At 37.4% G+C, this 22439-nt stretch overlaps 1 protein-coding gene across 3 annotated transcripts in view; it reads right to left on the reverse strand.

Moving 5' to 3' along the window:
* Positions 1–19857, reverse strand: part of LOC127658978 (dynein, cytoplasmic 1, intermediate chain 2a) — a 64960-nt gene extending 45103 nt beyond the window's left edge. Inside the window, exons 1-6 of one of the 3 annotated variants that reach the window (XM_052148567.1) lie at positions 19778–19857; positions 12840–12951; positions 12446–12560; positions 11306–11396; positions 6254–6307; positions 4048–4163 (exon numbers count right to left, since the gene is read on the reverse strand). In XM_052148567.1, coding sequence (XP_052004527.1) covers positions 4048–4163; positions 6254–6307; positions 11306–11396; positions 12446–12560; positions 12840–12947 — 484 coding nt within the window. In that variant the 5' untranslated portion in view covers positions 12948–12951; positions 19778–19857. Of the gene's footprint in view, positions 1–4047; positions 4164–6253; positions 6308–11305; positions 11397–12445; positions 12561–12839; positions 12952–13411; positions 13657–19777 lie in introns of those variants that run through there. The other 2 variants (XM_052148568.1, XM_052148569.1) reach the window with 2 other exon arrangements.
* Between the last annotated feature and the right edge of the window lie 2582 nt (positions 19858–22439).

Consider the following 22439-nt stretch of genomic DNA (forward strand, 5'->3'; position numbering starts at 1 on the left):
CATTTTCTGTTGAGCTGCACGTTTTCAATCATGTATAGGGAAACCTAATTGATTATGTCATTTGAAATGCTTCAAGTGACTGGTCTGTCACTGCTGAGAGCTTTTGGTTGATTCTGCTCTGATTGCTGGATCACTCTTCAGGATTATGGGTAGTTGTAGTCCTTTACTGGGAATTAAGCTGTTCATCAACATGGAATCACACTGACAGATTTTTACAGAAGTGTATCAACAGGTCTTGACAGGTTTAGAAGAAATTGTTAGAAAACAGTGAAGTTAATGAGATTACTTACGGAACCTGACTATTGCACTCTATAATGATCTGAATAAAAATGCAAGAGAACTTACTGAGGACGTACTGTAGAATTTGTGCAAATTTGCACCTGTTTCAGATGCTTTTGACAATGGTATGTAATGAGGGTTGTTTCTCAGATCACAAGATCTCAAAAATTGAGTTGTTCAAAAATGAATCCGTCGATGAGTGTGTGCTAGTCTGATCTGTGATCTACGTCTTGCTGTGCAAAGTAGCCACACACACACACCTCCTGACCTACACAGAGCTGAGCCTTCAACATCCTCACAAGCCTCTCACTCTCACCAATCACTCCATCAAGAGAGAGAGAGAGAGAGAGAGAGAGAGAGAGAGAGAGAGATTTGTTATGTACTGCAGACAGCAGAGAGTGTGAGAGTTGATGAAATGATTACACACTGGCAGGAATGGAGGGAGAGATAGAAAGTGTGGGTATGCGTGTTCAGGGGAGAGCTTTCAGACACACTGCATAGAAACGTCTTGCTTAACACTTAATACAGTGTGGGGTGGACACTACAGCTAAAACATTTCAATATTTTTACCTCCATATTTTTCAGCCTTTATGATATCTGATATACAGCATATGTTGATATTTATTATTGATGCAGCGATGAAACGACCAATCATTAGTATCGGCCGATGAATGCAATTATATTCAATATCGGACATTAGTCATTAATCAAGGCCAATTACAAATGGACAAATAGCCTTCAACTCCCATTGAGTGTGAAAGAAAATGTCACTTGCATGGAATTACTTTGAATTGGGTGACAATGAATGCAAAGTTGCCGTTTGTAAGCTTTGCACTGCTAGAATTTCACGAGGTGGAACTACCGTTAAAACTGATAACACGACTTCATGACTTCGCACCTTAAAGCGCGAGTTTAGAGTTTGTTAATCCTAAAGCGGAGGCTGATTCAGCTGAAAAGCGATGGGCTTCATTCGATCTGAATTCAAAAAATTACAAAGTCTGACCAATTTAATGTGAGCCTGCGGAGCAGTCTCCCATCAGGGAATATTAATATTACCAAGGCCTTATTTATAGTTTTATTCAGCATTTCACAGTGTTGACTTGGGGATTGCTGCTTGATTTCCTGTTTTAGCAAGTGGGTGTAACCATTAGGAAAGCACGCACCTAATGGTATGGTTCAATTAAAAATTCTGTAGTCAAGTCAATTCAAGTCATTTTTATTTGTATAGCACTTTTAACAACATCTTTTCAAAGCAGCTGTACAGAAAAGTATGCTGTACAAAAAATGATGCTATTAAAGTCCTCATTGTGTGGTTATAATGATATTAAAAAGCATGCCTTAAAAATTATAGTCTTATGGCCACCAGTGAGCAAGTAGCAGGAACACAAAACTCCATAAGATGTAGATAATGGAGAAAAATAAGCTGGCAAAACTGCGTGATTAAAATGCCAATATTTGTCATCTATGTGTAGTACCAGTCTTGTTCTATGCAAGCAAACTGAGTAGATGTTGGTGGGCCATGTTTAAACTAAAGGGAGTTTGTAGGAACTATAAGATTTTATCTTAAAGACCTTTTATTTAGCTGATTAATGCTTTAGTTGGTATTCATTTATCATCTATGTATTCTATTATAAGAGAGTGTAGTCCATCCTATGACCAAGATGATGTTGATGGACCAAGATTTAAGCCAGCTGCCACTGGGGGGGAAACAAAATGGATGAAGGGTGTTTGAGCACATGGAACAAAGTTGTTAGCACTGCTTGAGTGCAAGGAAACTCAGCGCTTCAGAGAATAGGGAGGGGAGTAGGCACTGCTATTAGTACCAAAAACGGTCTAAATTTAAGCATCTTCTTTTTTTTTTTATGTTTGCTTTTAAACAATATTAATTTGCACATTTTGCACCAAAGATCTTTTGGAACGACATTCCTTCTCCCCAGTGTGATTTTCCTTGTGACTGCATTGGTCCCCATCACACCCTGACAGCCTTCAGTTTTCAGTTAATGAGATATTCGAATGTTATCCTGAGTTCATAACGTGCTTTTTTTAGTGTTCTGTTTTCAACTGAGACCAGTTACTCTGGAACATGGACGACACCGTAGAGACAAAGATAATCAAGTTATTAAATAGGTTTCTTTCAAAGTTGTGAAATTATCAGTGATTTCAAACAACGCAGCATAAAAAAGGAGAACCGCTAAACTATTGGTATCAGCAGATGTTCTAATCGCATATTGTTACACACATTTCGCAAGTCGGTGCATCCCTAATATGTATTTATTACTCTGAAATGGCTTAAAAGGATGACTTCTTTTCAGTTTGAGGAACTATTTCTTTGACTAAACAGTCATTGTTGCAAAGTCGATTAAAACATGCTTTTAATCATTTTTATCTTTATGCTCCAATATAACAATACACAGTTATAAATAGCGATATTTACCTACCTTACTAAAATATTAAGGCAAAATACCACTGGACTTCCATGAACATTGACTGTTTGAATCTCTAAATCAGACTTTTGAAATGATTCATTTAAATGGACGGTTTAAACCAATTCCCCAAAATGAACCCAGGTTTTCCCATTTTTTTGACCAATGATTTTCTAAGACTTTTCAATGACCTTGCCAGACATTTGTGATTATTGGATACAGGTTTCTGAAAACATTTGCTAATGAATCACTTAGACTGATTGGTGAACCATTTTAACTACTACTTCTGGAAAAATATTGACTGAGAGGAACGATTCACTAACATGTCAGACATCAAGTTTTACTCAACACAATTTCTAGCTAATTAAATATTTTAGAGCAGAGGAAAAACTAGAAAAATGTATATTCACTATAGTAATTTACATGACTTCTCCAGGTCTGGAAAACATCATTTTAAAATTCCCTGATATTTCCTGATTTTCCATGACCGTAGGAACCATGTGAATCGAACTTACCAAATTTAAATCAGAAATGCTATCTCTGTCTTATTATATTATCAAGTAATTTACAGTAGAAAAGATAACTGATTAGTCTAACTAAGGGTAACTGTTTAGTACTTTTGTAACTTGGTACAGACAAATCGACCCTGATATTATCAGAACAATGCTAATAAATGTAACTGCCATTTACATCACACATGCCTATAAAAAAACATATAATAAACATCATACACACACAGTCAGGGCAGTGATCTTGTGTATTTGAGATGAGGGCGAGTCTGAGAGTGTGTTGGTCACAGACGCCACATAAAAGGGCACAACTGCAATTACACAAAGTCTGACCTGCTCTCATATCTCTACTAACCTACCGCTCATTTCATCTACACTCTCCCTCTCTGTAAACGGATGTGTGTGTTTCATTTTGCCGTGACGTCTTATGTTTCTCGAGTCTCTGCAATTTTCCCTCAGCTTTCATCTCCATGCTACAACAGTCAGATCATTTCCAAAGAGGGTCACACACTTCTGGTCTCACTCACTCACAAACACACACGCACACACACAGACAAATCAGAGGATTGTGCTCTAAATGTGGGTGCAAATGATTGACATGTGTCAATCATGCTGGCCTCCAATCACAGTGTGTGGTATTAAGGGCTCATGTATCTGGGCTGACCTGCATCCTCAGTGTTACAGAGTCACTTTATACAATTAAACTTGTTTGGGAGCTACTTTTAACTGACACAAAATAAAACAGGCTGACAGTGATTCCAAAACCAGTTAGTATTCTGGTCTTTTTGTTTTTCTGTTTCAAAAGTTACTTTTTCTTTGCAATTCTCAAAACTCACCCTCTTTCTGCTCTGTCACGGTGGGTGTCTGCGTTTCCTTGGTGTAAGACACTACCTCTTTGGGTGGGAAGTCTACATGGGTCATCTTCGCCATGGCCAACTTCAGCGGCCCACGTCTGGATGAGCATACACACACACACACACACACACATGAAAACATGAATACTAAGTAACCATCAGAAGGGACTGACATCAATCAAACATTCACACACACGCACAGTGGGTGACAAACTAAGATTCTCTTTACAACTTAATATCACTTTTGGATGAATACTGATGTAACAGAGGTTCAACATGTCTTGGAAAAGTATTGTGATCAAATCACATCTGTAAGCCAAAATTTCAAGTGTACACACACACACACACACACACACACACACACACAAACACACACACTAGAGAGTGTTGCCACGTATAGGTGGTTACAATGGAAACTGATGCGATAGTTTTATTCAACAACTAATGTAGTTTGATTCCTGAAAAATCCTTTTGAATGTAATGTTGTACTTAAGGCTACTGACACTTAAAGGTGCTGGAAGCCATTTTTTCATGGAAAGGTATGCTAAATGTTTTCCTATGTTTCATGAAATAAGTGTTGTGAGATTTCTCACCAATCTCTGTGACAGCTCTAGACTCTTTAAACAGCAAACAAAAATGTGCGCGTGGACCACGGTCACTGAAGCTTTCTGCCTGTCAATCATTTTGCACATTCTCATAGTGCTGTAATTGTAGCAAAATTCTGAGGCTTAATGCCATTTTATGCCATGTTTTAGAACAGTTGCCAGTTGAGGGCGCTATTTTGCTGCTGTTGTTTTTAACAACTCTTTTTTGCTTTCAGCTCATTTGGTCTCTTTTGGAGTGTGGGTTTTGGATAGAGGGGGCGTGGCTAATTCAACGGCTCAGTCTCTTGGAAGTAGAATGGGTAAAATTACTTACAGCACTTTTAAGTCAGACAGCGCAGTTATTGACTAGCTGATCATTTGACAATATGTAGTTAAAGACAGGCCTACACATTACAAGTTTTGTTATACTTATTGGACTTTCATTAACATGAAATATGTCAGCAGATTTAGAATGTGACATATTATAGACATCCATTTAGAAATTAATGTTTAGATATTATTTTTCATGTACAATTACATTAGGAACAATTATTGTATTGCATTTTTGCCTTAAAAAAATCTTTTGATCAGTCATTAAAAAGCAAGCACAAATTTTGAAGGATTGCAAAAGGATAGTTCACCTAAAAATGCAAATTCTCTCATTTACTCACCCTCATGCCATCCCAGATATGTATGACATTCTTTCTTCTGCTAGTGAATAGTGGCCAGATCTTTGAAGCTCAAAAAGGCAGCATAAAGTAATCCATAAGACCACAGATGTTTAATCCATATATTCAGAAACAATATGATAGGTGTGGGTGAGAAACCAGTCAATATTTAAGTCCTTTTTTTACCATAATTCTCCACCTTTGACCAGCCCTGAATAGTTGATGGTGATATGCATGAAGAATGCTAATGCCCCCAAAAAAAAAAAAAACAGGAATGTGGAAGCAAAATTTAAAGTGGATATTTATAGGAAAGAAGGACTAAAATATTGAAATATTTAAGTCCTTTTTACAATAAATTATCCTCCCTGCCCAGTAGATGGTTATATGCACTAAGAATGTGAAGTGGAAAGTGAAAGTGGAGATTTATAGTAAAAAGGACTTAAATATTGATCTGTTTCTCACCCACACTTACCATATCACTTCTGAAGACATAGATTTAAACACTGGAGTCTTATGGATTACTTTTATGCTGCCTTTATGTGCTTTTAGACCTTTAAAGTTCTGGTCACCATTCACTTGGATTGTATAAACCTACAGAGATGAAATATTCTTATAAAATATTCTGTGTTCTGCAGAAGAAAACGTCATACACAGGGTGAGTAAATCATGAAATATTTTTTTTTAATTTTGGGAGAACTATCTCTTTAAATGTATCTCTCATTTGAAACAATTTGTTGAAATCTAAAATGATCTTATGCTGAGGGCATTTCATGTAATTACAATTGCATTTATTTCTAAATATTTCTTCCTCTAAAGTAAGAATCTTAAGTGGAACCATTAAGGAACCAGAATTGTTAAGAGGAATGCAAATAATTTACCATCACTACTTAAAAGAGCAGAAATGAAGGAGAAACGAGCAGAAAAATAGTGCAGTACCCCAGCTCAGAGTGAAGCAGAAGAGTAGAGGGGTCAGAGTCCCAGTGCAGAGTCCTGTTAGTGCCACAGCCACAAGACAGTGTGTGAGAGAGAGAGAGAGAGAGAGAGAGAGAGAGAGAGAGAGAGAGAGATGCTATGAAAGTGGGTTAAAACACAAGTAATAATTCTTCAGTTACAGAAACAATTCCATACACAAAACAAAAACACAACACATGAAAATAGTGTTTAAAATGTAAATTTAAGCTAAAATAGACATTGTTTGTCATTCTTATCCGATTTGCTTAGCTAATGTCTTTATATGGTTACTTTGCTGTGGTAGCCTGTACGACGAAGTGATAAGGAACCGTTATGCGGTCAAGACCTGGAACTACTTCATAGCCGTGCGTTTACTGAAAAAAAATTGCACACATTAGAACGTCTGTTATCTGTAATCAGAATCATGCATTCAACAGACCCGTAGTTTAATAATATATAAATAAAAGTGCACACCCCTGAAAACAAGCCTGCTAGTTTCAAAGCCAAACACGACCACACATATGGCAACATTTTGGTTTAAATTCACCAGGAGAGTGAGTACAATGTTTATGCCTACAATTTAAATGTTCAAGCTATTTGACGAACCAGTGGGAAAGGTGTGTGGGATCACAAAATACATTGCAGCTGCGTTAGAGCGCCACCTGCATTTCTGATCTGTATACCAACAGTTTTCCTGAGCAATCATTGGACGGAACCATGATGATTCAAATTGCCTGTTTTCTGTTTCTGGTCTCGAGTTGGAATTTAAAAACTACAGAAACAAACTATACAAACGGAGAACGCCAATCAATAAACATTTTTTGGAGTAAAAATGTATTTCAGGCTCAACTTGTGCAGTTGTTGGCGATCATTACAACTCAAAGTAATTAATGATATCAACGTAACTAACCTCTGAACATCGCCTCATGTCAGGTAGTATAATGTCAGTTGAGGCACTGCCAATAAAAAATGGTCATCTCAACCTTTTTTGACAATTTTTACAAATGTATTACCTTAAACATTACCCGTTAAGAATATACGTTGATGTGAGTCGAATTGTGGAACACTTCCATGTTCAGGAAAAAGGTTGATTGTGATGGAAGTTGATAGTGGAAAATGTCTTTTTCCTGTTACTTGCAGCCCTCTAGTGGAATGGAGTAACACTTTTAGTATAGTCACAAGAGCAAACAGAGCCTGAATTACAGACTTTCAAAGACATGATAAAAACATTGTATGTTCATCATAGGAATGTAAACATATACAATATTATTTATGAATTATTGGAATCTTTTGTATATAATTTGGGAGATTTTCTGTAAAATGAGACCAATAGTTTGCAATTTGTCCAATGTATGTGTGAAAAATAGCAGACAGAATTCAACATATGTAGCAGAGCTAAAGGGGTTCAACCAAATGGGGACAAAAACATGTCATTCTACTATATGGAATATTTGTTTACTAATAAAAGAGACAATTTATTTAAGTTCAGTATGAATACATCACTTCTTCATATGAATGTTAACATTATATAAAACTAAAACACAATTTGCAATTATCTTTATGACAATGAATCGCCAAGAAAAATCTATTTAGCCCTATTAATTACTTGACACTAAACTAAAGCCTGGGGGCAAACTGTACGATTTATACGATCATTTACGATTGTTATTTGTCAGACTGTACGATATCCGAGTAAGATCTTTGGTAGAAGCCATGGCACATTGTGTGACATTATGCCAGACAGTGCGAAACGTATCGTAGCCAAGATATTGGTCCTAATTGTTCCGATTGACATTGCTGACTGGGTATTTCATCTCATCAGGCTTTCGTAGGACCACTCACACAGCACGGCTGCGAAGCAACATTTCGGATACTGCCAAAACTTAGATGGAATATAAGATTCACTGAATTGGCCATCTGTGAATGGGTCACACTAAGCGATCAAAGACTGCCGAATCATACAGTGTGAACCTGGCTTGACCCACATCAGCAGAAGTACAACATGTGTGTGTGTGTGTGGTCATGAGTGTGTTAAACACGAGTATGACTGTGATGTGTGTTTGAGGTGGGTAACATGACCTGCAGGTGTGTAGGAAGTGGTAAAGTGGTGCAGGATATGAGTGGACACGGAGTGCCTGGGGGCATCTGTGAGTGTGTGTGTGTGTGTGTGTGTGTGTGTGTGTGTGTGTGTGTGTGTGTGTGGAGTGTGTGTGTGTGTGTATGTAATCAGGGGTTAAACACTCTCCAGAGCAGCTCCAATCTGCTTGCACAGGTCTGCAATTTTTCAGTGTGAAGGTACGTAGAACCCGTTTTTTTTATTGGAATATACACATTGTAACATTACCGGAAAAGTTAAGCTTTGATGCTGATGTTAAGTCTGAAATCTTCCTAACTGAACTGTTATAATTTTCCAAAGAATACATTTATGGAGAATGTTTTTGAAAGGAGGCAAAGGCCAGTCTAATGTCGTTGAAAGGCATAAACGTGGGAAATGAATGCACTTTCAAACAAAAACGTATAAGCTTAGACGTGGTCTGTCTGTGAACAAATCTCTAAAATTAACGGTTTGAACATGTACGAAGTCGGAGATGATGACATTACTCAGGAGTCAAAACAATGTTGTCAAATAGGACAGATTCTGTGAAACTATGGGGGTATTACTACTTTGGACATTTTACAAATTTTTACTGATCAGATTGCTATCTGATTGACAAAGCACATTTCCCTTGGCTACATAAATTAGTCTACGCCAAACGGAAATAAATCTGTTCTAAAATTCCCACAAATACTGTAAAACAGAGTTCACTTGCACGATTATGCTAATGCTGGGTAGCGAATTTAAAAGATGCGATTTATTTTTTGGTTCCAAGTGACTTTGCCTCCACCCCCATCTCACCACGCGCCCCACGAGAACCACATTATAGCAACCACGAGGAAGTTACCCCATGTGACTCTACCCTCCCTAGCAACCGGGCCAATTTGGTTGCTTAGGAGACCTGGCTGGAGTCACTTGACCACTATGGGTTTTTTCAATGGTCGATGCCAATATCCAGAGAGCAGGGTGGCCGGTGCACCGATACAATGCAGATATATTACACATATATATTATTAATAAATAACAAACATAAAATTGCTAAAAAATAATTTTAATTTAAAATAAATTTTGCACTATATTTAAAAAATTATATTGTATTTTAAATGGTAGTTAGCAGTTTCTTCAGATTTCTGTTTAGTCATCAACATTTTAGTAATTTATTTGCACATGAAGAAACATATATGTTAATTTATTAGGAAGAAGGAAATAACAGTACAGACAGTAGTCCAGCAACCTTAGATGGCATGTCCACATTAGCTATCGCATTTACTCAAAAAGCGCTTTTACCTTGGGCTGCATCAGAAAACATAGGCAGCAGACTTGCTACCTTGCTGTCTGATCAGTTAATGATTTAACTGACATCTGTTTTGAATGAATGGAACTCTGGGAAACTGGTCTTCAGACAGTTTGAAAAGCACCTTATTTTCACCGTACCTCTGTATACATCCTGGTTTTGTACGCAATCTTGAAGTTGCACTCACACGCTCGTGTGGATCCATCTCCTGACAGTTTAAATGGCCTGGATCACCTACTTGTCACAGAGTTACTGTCATGATTTGTGAATCCGAGGAACATTTATCCTGATCCTGAAGTTTTTGATTCTGACTGATAGAATATACGCTTCAGAGGAAGATATTAGATGAGCTCTCGATGGGAAGAAAACACTGGTTTTTAAAGAGGTTTGTGAATTACATCTGTTTAAATTAGATCTCTGCATATTAGCAGATGGTATATAATAGAAGTTTAATTGATATTTGCCTTTTACATTATAAAATAAAGTTAAAAGTGACAGGGAACTGTTGAGAAGAGGCTGATAGAATACATGCTCTATGTGAATAAATGAGCGCTCCACAGGATGCTGGATCTACTGAAGTTGTGTGAGGTTGGTTTATTACATCTACTCAAACAAGATATGTGCAAATTTGTTGATGGTATATGATATTAGTTTGATTGATATTTGCCTTCTCATTAGACAAGACAGTTAAAAGATACAGGGAACTGTTAATTTAACTGTTACATTAAACAGGCGAGCACTTTAACATTATGAGATCAAACGCATCTGCCGCGGCTCTGATATGCGGACCTTTTAAATGGGACTGTGTTGCACACAGTCTATTATTGTAGTAACATGATGCACGTAACTACCAAACAAACCGTGACTGGTCATTTGCATGTCTCAGTCGCTTCACATGGTGCCCTTAAGAAAAAGAAACGGCCAAACATTAAAATATATCGTCCAATTCCGATAATGAATAAAGTCAGAATATCGGCTGATATATCTGCCTCTGCGATATATCGGTTGACCACTAGTCCAAGCTGGTCATGAGCTAGTCGACCAGCTACCATGTTCCAAAAACCAGCTTGGCCACCTTGAGCAGGTATGACAAGCTGGTAGCTGGTCTCCCAGCTTTGACCAGCTTGGACTAGCTAGAAACCAGCTACAATGTTCCAAAACACAGCTTGCAGCTTAAACAGAATTTTACAGCAGGGTTTGCAAAGACTCAATAGCAGCTGTTATATTTTAATTTTTCCTAGGCTGACATAGCGCTGTTAGAGCGGAGGAAAGTTTACATACAGTATGTGGCTTGAACAGCCAGACGCTTTTACACTTGACCGAGTTTCGAATAGAATGTGTATCAAACCACCTCCAATCAGATTTATCTCGAATTCTTCTTGGAGGGCATATAAACTGTGTCTTTATGTGATTGGATGCAATTTTATAGCAATTTAAAGGGTTTCACGAGTAAAAGTGACTTGTGTCGTCATGTTTCTACTCTATTCTCAGGGGTTTTCCAGCAGCAAATGATCATAGTTCCATATGAAAAGCAGCTAATTACAGTAATTTACACACCAGAGCCTTTTCCCACCTGCTCAGATAGATAGAGAGAGAGAGAGAGAGAGAGAGAGAGAGAGAGAGAGAGAGAGAGAGAGAGAGAGAATACCTTGGTTCTGTGGCACCATCTCCAGAGTCTTGGCTACCTGCCTCACTTGGAGTGCCTATAGATTTGGCTGTGGGAGACATTAGTGCAGGAACTGAAGAGAGGGAGAAATAAACATAATTTTTTTAACTACATATTGTGCACTGGCCCCAAAAAGGCTTTGGACACACTTACCAAAGTCTGAATGTTATTCCACTGGATACAAACTAAGTGTCATCTGCAAACAACTGATGCTAGAGCTTTCCTTAGAATTAATTTCATGGTTTGTTTTATTACTTCAACCCTAAAAACATCTTTTTGTGAAAAGTTTGACTTGAAAACTACTCTCTTTCTTTAAAATAAATGACAACTGATCCAATATTTTGAATGGCTTAAGTGGACAAATCCATTTTGGGACCATTGTAGTTATTCACAATTATTTACATTCAAGAAAACACACACGCACACAAAGAACAGTACACTTCCTATTTGCTCAGCTCTGTATGTAAAATGAAGGGTATACAATGTCTTTTTTTTTTTTTAATGATCAAAATAAACAAACCTTTTATTGAAACAACTACATATAAACTGGAATACTTTGAATATAGATATATATGTGTATGATATAATCTGTTGATTGTCAGTTTGTGTTGGTCAGATGCTCTAACTTATATAGTTGTTTTTCACATTACAATATAACCAGTTTGTAAGGTTTCAAGTCCATTTCAACATTTATGTTGAAAGATTTGTAGAAAATGTAAATAAATATTACATTTCACCTACTAAGCTAAGTGGTTGATGAAATTGCCAAATAAGAGTCTCTCGCTGGTTATCAAATTTACTGTGGAGCACTTCTGCCCTCATGTGCTCAAGCAGTGAAGTACACTGTACAAGTACACTGGCTTTCTACATAGGCTGGTGGTAGCACTCTAAAGGAACGACACTGTTATAACTAACCATAGTTTTAGTATACTTTATTGTGGTTTTAACCAACCTCAGTTTGCGTTGAGAAACATTAAGGGGTGGGTAAAACACCAGAATTAAGATTAAAGCCAGCAAATCAGATTAGAGCTTGTGATTTGGGAAAGCCCATGTGCAATATAGATCAGACGGCTTGTGGGCATGAGACTGAACTACAGTGACACAGGTGTGCAGTTGACTTACCCACAGGTGCATCAGGTGTGATGCCCATACTCTGTAACAGAGCATCGGCCTCTCTACGCTTCTTCTCTAGATCTGAATCCTCCTGCAGGGGAGAGGCCTCCTTCTTCAGCTCCGCCTCAAACATTCAAAACACTCAGTTACTCAAAGGGAAAACACACTTCATTATATAGTTTTATAACACTGCATGAAAGAAAACAAACTTTCTATAAATCAACCGTTCACAAAACAAAAAAGGAAATAACATAAAGCTTTAATGAAATTCCATGGAAGGAATAAATTCAAGTGTGTTTAGAGTGACACGAGAGTGTGTAAAGGATGACAGGATTTTCATTTAATTTCTGGATGAGCTGTTCCTTTAAATGAAATTAAACAGTAGCGTATGGTGTGTTTTCACCTCTTTTTTCTTGCGCTCCTCCTCTTTTCTCTTCTTCTCCTCTCTGATCTGAGCCAGACGCTGTTTCTTTCTCTCCAGCTCAGCTTTCAGCTCACTTTTATCCGACATGATGCTACACACATCACAGAAAAAACACGAACAAAACAAGTTAGTGTCAGGACCCCAGAACCTTGTAAAAATTCCCAGGGGTTTTTCGTGTATAGGCTATTATATAGGGACAATGTCTAAGTGCAGGAAAAATGGCCCATCGCTTCAACAACAGCTAATCGCAGATGTCTTTAAATAGACAGTGGTCTGTGGCGGATGCCAAAGGCAGTTTACATCAGCAGTTTCTTATCACACTATCTGTCACTGACTCCAAGAATACTGGCACTGTTTTATAAAAGTACATGCTTTTACCAAGATTAAGGCGATTTTAGGCACAATACCATTACATGTTGTAAATTCACTGTAATGCACAGCCTCGGGTGACTTATTGCCTTAGTTGCATCCTCAATAGCAAATAGTAAAATATATCTAGAAAGACACACAGCTGTGGAGGAGAGAGAGAGAGAGAGAGAGAACCCCTTCACCTGGTCTCAGGACCCTGACTGTTGGCCTCTTCAGACAGATTAACTGGATCCTCGCTTCAGGAGTCACGTTTGTCTCTCTACACACTACATTAATCTGTCTTTTGTCAGCGACCAGCACCTGACTCTCTCCACTGATCTGAGCAGAAAGACAGCTCTCTACAGCTCTTAAATGAACCACTGAAAACAATCAGTTGAACCGTGCATAAGGAAACACAAAAAAGAAAGAACCTCGGTCCTCCTAACCTGGTCAGCACTCTGACTGAAGATTAAAGAACAGAAATATTCTTCACTCCAGTTTTTCTTGCCATCTGCGTGAGTCCTGATACATCACACAGAGGCTCGTGATCTTAAGGAGTTCACAGTACAATGTGACCACTGTTCAGACAAGCACATATCTTACTGTTTATACAGAGAATATAACCGGGTCACAATTAAAACATTTATGCAAAGACAACATAGAAAATGGAGCAACACAATGATTTTGATGCTCAATGTTTTAAACATAAAGCACTTACTACATCATCTCTGATCTAAAGTAGCATTATTTCAGTACATCAATGGTTTTATCATTTAACATCTTTTTGTGAAATTGTTTGCTTGAAGGGCATGCTTGAGCAATCTTTCTTCAATAGCATGATGCCAATTTTTGCATCCAGAGCTATTCAATTTTTACACAATTTACACACAAAAAATGACTTTAATACACATTGAACATGTTTCCAGATATATCATTCTTTTAATTATATTCAAAAAGTCAAAAAGAAGTCAAAAATATCATGCAGTGTAACCATCTGAAAACAATAAAAACAAGTCTCGACAAACAAACAAATGAAAGTCTCATTGAAAGCTGAAATTCTTGGGAAAAAAAGAAGAAATGATATTTGCCATTAAAATAAACTTTTATTATTATTTCTTGAATATATATATATATATTTTTATTTAAAATATTATGAATATAATAACTTTTGTCAACCAAAATCAAAGGTGGTGAAACCAACATGTAGTTCACCATTATGTTGTCATGTGAGGACCCCTTTAGACCCTCATGAAGGGTGTGAAGTTTAAAAAAAATTAATTGTCATACATCAATATTTTGACATTTTTATGAAAAGGCACATTTTGTTGAGGTCTGTGAAAACATTAATATTCTTGACTTAAACTCATGACATTTGTAAAAAATACTTTTTTTTTAAATGATTAAGTTTCGTATACTCTCATGTATTCAAGGTGCACGAAAAGTATTTTAATACCTTAAACTTAGGGGTACATGTATCCAAGCCGAACTTAACGGATACAGGGTCTTCGGGAACACGCAGTCAAACGAATGATTACATATCTTACTATGAGTGAACCCAATATTAAAACAATAAATAACGAACAACACAACCCATGTAGAACAAAAATGTAAAAAGATTGCAGAGCAACACGGGAATGCACGGAACCAAAACTTAACAGAACAGCGCCGCACAGTCCACTAGAAACTGCGGATCAAATAAAAGCATGTGAAGTTTACGTGGACAGTTCTTTGATCAACGTGCGTGCTTCCCTGGTGGCTTTCGCTTTTGAACGCTGTCTCTGTGTTTATATCCTCATCTCACGCTGAACGCGTTTAGATGCGATATACAATATGGAACAGCCTTTCTGTGCTGAAAAAACACATCAGGCTTGCTTGAAAAAAAAATTCTGTAGCTGAGGTGGGGACAATGAGCTTCTTCTTTAACTGAAAAACTGACAAGATGTCAAGCTGATCTGGACATTTACATCTGCGATCATACTCAGCTGCATATCATTGAACACAGACGCTGATTGTAATCCAATGTGATTCTGTCACCAAGCGTTTTTCCTGCCTTGTTTTCCTGCACTAAAATAACATCAGAAAGCAGATACACAACAGTCTGTTTTTACTTAACATAATTTGTACTCACTGAAAGCAGCATGTGGACACATATATATTCTAAAGCAAGACTCAAGGGATACACAATCACACACTTTCACAAGGTAAAGTTACTCCATGAATCACTTCCTAAGGGTGTTTTCACGACGGCTCATATGGTGCATTGTTTTCAGAACCTAGTGCGGTTTCTTCCATGTTCGGTTCGTATAGGCATATACAGTGCATTCAGAAAGTATTCAGACCCTTAACTTTTTCACATTTTGTTATGTTACCTTATGCTAAAATGCTTTAAATGCATTTTTCACATCAATCTACACTCTATAACCCATATAACCCATAATGACAAAGTTATTTTTTCATAACTGCAAATTAATTAAAAAGGAAAATCTGAAATATCACATTGAGATAAGCATTCAGACCATTTGCTGTGACACTTGAAATGTAGCTCCATCCCATTTCTCTGGATAATTTTTTAGATGTTTCTACTCTTTGATTGGAGTCCACCTGTGGCAGATTAAATTGATTGGACATGATTTGGAAAGGTACACACCTGTCTATACAAGGTCTCACAGCTGAAAAGAGCAAAAACCAAGCCATGAGGTCAAAAGGAACTGCCTGCAGAGCTCAGAGGCAGGATTGTGTTGAGGCACAGATGTGGGGAAGGCTATAGGGGGGAGGAAAAAATAAATAAAAAAATCAGCTGCATTGAAGGTTCCAAAGAGCACAATGTCCTTCATAATTCTTAAATGGAAGATGTTTGGAACAATCAGGACACTTCATAGAGCTAGCCGCCCGGCCAAACTGAGGAAACAGGTGAGAGAGGTGACAAGAACCTGATGGTCACTCTGGTTGAGCTCCAGAGACCATGTGTGGAGATGGGAGAAACTTGCAGAAGGACAACCATCACTGCAACACTCCACCGATCTGGGCTTTATGGCACAATGGCCAGACGGAAGCCTCTCATCAGTGCAAGACACATAAAAGCACCTAAAGGACTCTCAGACTGTGAGAAACAAGATTCTCTGGTCTGATGAAAGGAAGACATAAATGTTTGGTCCCATTTCAAACATCATGTCTAGAGGAAACCAGGCACCGCTCATCACCTATGCAAAACCATCCCAACAGTAAAGTATAATGGTGGTAGCATCATGCTGCGGGGGTGTTTTTCAGCGGCAGTGACTGGGGGACTGGTTAGGGTCAAAAGGAAGCTGAATGCAGAAAAATACAGAGATATCCTTAATGAAAACCTGCTCCAGAGAGCTCAGGACCTCAGAGTGGGCAGAAGGTTCACCTTCCAACAGGACAATGACCCTAATCACACAGCTAAGACAATGCAAGAGTGGTTTAGGGATAACTCTGTGAATGTCCTTGAGTGGCCCAGACAGAGCCCAGGCTTGAACCCAATCGTGCATCTCTGGATATACCGGAAAATGGTCCACCGACTGTCTCCATCCAACCTGACAGAGTTTAAGAGGATCTGCAGAGAAGAATGGCAGAAAATACAAAGTGCAAAGCTTGTCGCATCATACCCCAAAAGTCTTGAGGCTGTAATCACTTTTTTCTTTTAATACATTTAAAAATAAGAAAAATAAGCTTTTCTTTTTAATAAAATAACAAAGTTATCAAAAATCTGGTTTTGGCTTTGTCATTATGGGGTATGAAGAGTAGATTACTGTGAAAAAATAACTTAAAAGCATTTTAGCATTAGGCTGCAACAAAACAAAATGTTAAAAATAATTAAAGGGTCTGAATACTTTCTGAATGCACTGTATGAACGCGGTGATTTTACTCCGAGACCACCTGGAATGAGAAGAGATCTGTTGGTCAGCTCATCACTGTAATTCATCATCAAAACATGGCTATATCGTTTAGGCGGCTATATAGGTTGAAATTCATGATTGCTTCTTTTGGAAAACAGCAGAAAAGAAACAGGTAGGTACTTCATGACAGAAATAAACATGGTTTCACTCTTTCATTGTGAATGTGTGTGTGTGTGTGTGTGTGTGAGTGTGAGCACTGGATGGATAAAGGAGTGATGTCTGTACAGATCCAGAAATATATACAGCTTCTTTTAATATGTTAAAAACGTTATACATTATTAAACATTATTTATTAATAAACAGTTTTTACAAATAAGGACATCCTCAAATATCCCCAAAGGAATGTTTTGTCAGATTTATCTAACTTTTAGGGACAATTTAGCTCAAACTACATCTATTCCATATTTGTCAACAACAGAAAAACAAATGACAGTAATTCAGGTCAGAGGCCAACAGATTAAATTAGTAATCTCATTTAGATTAATTTCTGCTCTGACACTCACAGCACAAACAACTAGAGTCATACAGTCTGACAGCACAGAGAGAGAGAGAGAGAGAGAGAGAGAGAGAGAGAGAGAGAGAGAGAGATCTATGTGTGCTATGCATCATCAAACTTTATTTATTTTGGGGGGATTTTCTCCCCTTTTCTCATGTCCAATTCCAAAGGCTTTTTATTTGTTAATTATAGTATCAATTTAGTATTGATACCAAGGTACTAGGGCTGGTGTTGTACCAAAGCCATAATGTTTATATCAGAGCAACCCTACAACCAACCGACATCAAAACTGATACAGGCTCTTGTAGGACTTTCAAACTTGTTGTCATACTCATTGTTTTTGTAGTTCTTTTGGAACTGGAAATAAATTTATCTCTCCATTACAATTGGGGCCAAAGGCCTGTCTATTAGGAAGTTCTTTGGAATTCCCTACTAAATTACAAGGTACTCATCTTCTGCTAATTCTTTTAAACTGTGTCTGTAAATGTATTCTCATTCTAAGCATAAAGGGCCAAAGCCCTTCAGTAGTTCAGTAGATAAACATATCTAAAGGGCTCAATCCTTGTGAGGCCTTTTCCACTGCATTAAAGGATAAACCTTTTAAATTATATAAGACAGTTGCAAGGAGAGGTTTAAAGATGAAAGAGTTTTGTGCCATCTATGTTGTACACAATCCATAAATATGTTTGTTCTTTATTATTATTATTATAATGTTCTTTAATTTATCTTATTTTATGTATACATGTATTTATATTTGTATTATTATTATTATTAAATAGTAGTAGTATTGTTTCTCAGTTAAATACTTGATTGGTTTTATTATAGTTTATGTTTAAAAATGTTATTCTGTTGTCACATTTTACAAGTCTTAGACTGGAGAAGCTATATAAAATATTTGTACCGATATGATTTTCATTCACCCCATTAATGCCAAAGAAAAAAACAATGAAAAAAAAAAAAAAATGATAATACATTTTTTAGACTCTGGGGAACAATTCTAAGTCATGTTAAAAAATGTTGGTCTAACAACAACCTCAACTTCTGGACAATTTGTCTTGCCAGTAAAAGGCTGAACATACAAGGGCATAGTTTAAGTTTAAACTGTGGCTGAAATTATTTGACAGTGGCATCGAACCCATAGATCTAGACGGCAGAGAAAACTGGGGCCCCAAATATAAACTGAATGAGTCCTTGGACAAAATTCCAGTTGAAATTTTCCACTTTGACTTTTGTAAAAACAACCTGGGAGTTTAACACAAGTGCTTCTGACCTGGGCAGATTCCATCTCTTGACTGAAATTCAAGAGAGTGACCATTTTAAAGTATTTAGTGGACAAACACCAGCTAATTTCATCAATTCAGGCAGGAAAAACTTATACAAACACAAAACACAAAACTCAACCCAAGAAATATTGGGCATAGCATTATTGCATATCCATTATTGGCATAGCAAACTCACAGAAACAAACAAATTGAACTACTTTATAAACTAGACACATTATAAACTGGCACCATATCTGACCAAATGAAAGACCACCATCACAGGAAGTTTCTAAAGAAGTATTGTGTGAGTGAGCACAGTCTGCTGTAGAGAAGGCTCAATACAGACAGAACTGGAGACCCAGAGAGGACAGAATGTGTTCACACTGAACTCAAGCAATCACAGATGAACTACACTGAGTGCAGTAAATATGAGAGCATTAGAAACACACTTTATACTCATACAACAGATACTGCCTGAATTCAGCATAATGAGTAATATAGAGAAACTCATATGTTCTTGGAGAGAAGACTGAATGTATTTGTAGATTTAGCTGATGATCTGAGGGAGAGAGGGTGACCCCTCTCTAAATATTGAAAGTGTCAGTTTAATTTACTGTTCCTCATTGTTCTCTGTAGTTACTTCTCTTTACACTTTGTGCACTTACCTGTGTGCTTATTATTATTACAGAATGGTTTAGCAACATTGTATGAAGTCAGAGAGAGAGAGAGACTGTATGAATATTCTCTGACTGACTCTGGCAGCACTAGTACAATCCTTCTGCTAGACTAAATCCACAACATCACAAATGCCACACTGTACAATAAACAGGTGATTTGTGTCATTAATGTGACACTGAATCATTTTATCTCATGAGAAAGTATGTTTTCACAGACCTGAGGATGTTTATTGCCTGCAGAAAGCGATGCTTTTGTTGCCACTTATCAGTTTCCGGGTACGCGGAGGCGGAGGCGCGCCTAACGGGTACTGGGGAGGATCTAAATGACTAACTGTCAAAACGCGAAAGAGTTTGTCGGAGTAAAAGTCACAGTACAGATATTTAAAATTGAAAAAACATATTTTTCCACGTTGTAAAACTTTTACAGCACAAAAAAAAACACACACACAGTTTTAAACAGAGTTCGAGATTTTTCTCAGAGACATAAAATAGCGGAGATAGATTGCTTACATTTGTCCCCCGAAAATGTCATACACTTTATGCATACTTATATTAGCTTATTTCCATAAAATATAATGTAGTATGTCTCTTTGTAATTTTCTACACACGAATGCAATTTGATTAAAAAAAATAGAAGCTTAGAAGAATTTCACTGGCCAATGAGAATGAAGAGATTCAGGCCATGATGGTCATGGTTGCCTCAGCCCTTCCACTCTCCATTGCTCCCATGATCACAACCAAAGAAATTTAAAACACGACCATCACTAGCAAAGATGGTTTATTATTATAATTATTATTTACTTATTACAAAACATGAAAGCTTTTTTTTACACAAAGCTACATTAAAAAGAGGAATTACAGAGTGCATAAAACATATAGAGAATGTGCACTGAAAATAACTCAAAATCATCAGAGAAGATGAAAGTGAAGAGTTTAGAGAGTGTTGTGCTTTTTGGTTTCTTAAATATTGCAGCATTTCAGTCTCAGTATAATGTTTAAATGCAATATTGTTGTGCAGTGGATGCTATGTTGTTTACTATTTGTTTATGGATATTTCCATGATTACAGGTGAAACTCGAAAAATTAGACTATCGTGCAATAGTTCATTAATTTCAGTAATTCAACTTAAAAGGTGAAACTAATATATTATATAGACTCATTACAAGCAAAGTAAGATATTTCAAGCCTTTATTTGATATAATTTTGATGATTATGGCTTACAGCTTATGAAAACCCCAAATTCAGAATCTCAGAAAATTAGAATATTGTGAAAAGGTTCAGTATTGTAGGCTCAAAGTGTCACACTCTAATCAGCTAAACACCTGCAAAGGGTTCCTGAGCCTTTAAATGGTCTCTCAGTCTGGTTCAGTTCAATTCACAATCATGGGGAAGACTGCTGACCTGACAGTTGTGCAGAAAACCATCATTGACACCCTCCACAAGGAGGGAAAGCCTCAAAAGGTAATTGCAAAAGAAGTTGGATGTTCTCAAAGTGCTGAATCAAAGCACATTAATAGAAAGTTAAGTGGAAGGGAAAAGTGTGGAAGAAAAAGGTGCACAAGCAGCAGGGATGACCGTAGCCTGGAGAGGATTGTCAGGAAAAGGCCATTCAAATGTGTGGGGAGCTTCACAAGGAGTGGACTGAGGCTGGAGTTACTGCATCAAGAGCCACCACACACAGACGGGTCCTGGACATGGGCTTCAAATGTCAAACGTCTTACCTGGGCTAAAGAAAAAAAGAACTGGTCTGTTGCTCAGTGGTCCAAAGTCCTCTTTTCTGATGAGAGCAAATTTTGCATCTCATTTGGAAACCAAGGTCCCAGAGTCTGGAGGAAGAATGGAGAGGCACACAATCCAAGATGCTTGAAGTCCAGTGTGAAGTTTCCACAGTCTGTGTTGGTTTGGGGAGCCATGTCATCGGCTGGTGTTGGTCCACTGTGCTTTATTAAGTCCAGAGTCAACGCAGCCGTCTACCGGGACATTTTAGAGCACTCCATGCTTCCTTCAGCAGACAAGCTTTATGGAAATGCTGACTTCATTTTCCAGCAGGACTTGGCACCTGCCCACACTGCCAAAAGTACCAAAACCTGGTTCAATGACCATTGTATTACTGTGCTTGATTGGCCAGCAAACTCGCCTGACCTGAACCCCATAGAGAATCTATGGGGCATTGCCAAGAGAAAGATGAGAGACAGGAGACCAAACAATGCAGAAGAGCTGAAGGCCGCTATTGAAGCATCTTGGTCTTCCATAACACCTCAGCAGTGCCACAGGCTGATAGCATCCATGCCACGCCGCATTGAGGCAGTAATTAATGCAAAAGGGGCCCAAACCAAGTACTGAGTACATATGCATGATTATACTTTTCAGAGGGCTGACATTTCTGTATTTAAAATCCTTTTTTTATTGATTTTATGTAATATTCTAATTTTCTGAGATTCTGAATTTGGGGTTTTCATAAGCTGTAAGCCATAATCATCAAAATTATATCAAATAAAGGCTTGAAATATCTTACTTTGCTTGTAATGAGTCTATATAATATATTAGTTTCACCTTTTAAGTTGAATTACTGAAATTAATGAACTTTTGCACGATATTCAAATTTTTCGAGTTTCACCTGTATAAATAGATTCATTATAATTAATATTTTGACGTATGTTCATATGCTAACTTTATTAAAACATCTCCACTTTTTTCTGTTAAATGTCCAATATCAGTCATCAGTCCATGACAAGGTATAGAGAAACAGCAGGGTCACCAAATGTGATGGTCAGATTTCGGTAATTAGAGGTTACCGAAATCTGTCCTCTTTATTTCGGTATAACTTCTAATATACTGTCAGATTTGGTATCAGTATTACAAATAAATGTATTTCTTGC

The sequence above is a fragment of the Xyrauchen texanus genome, chromosome 18 (assembly GCF_025860055.1).
Source record: "Xyrauchen texanus isolate HMW12.3.18 chromosome 18, RBS_HiC_50CHRs, whole genome shotgun sequence".
NCBI lineage: Eukaryota > Metazoa > Chordata > Actinopteri > Cypriniformes > Catostomidae > Xyrauchen > Xyrauchen texanus.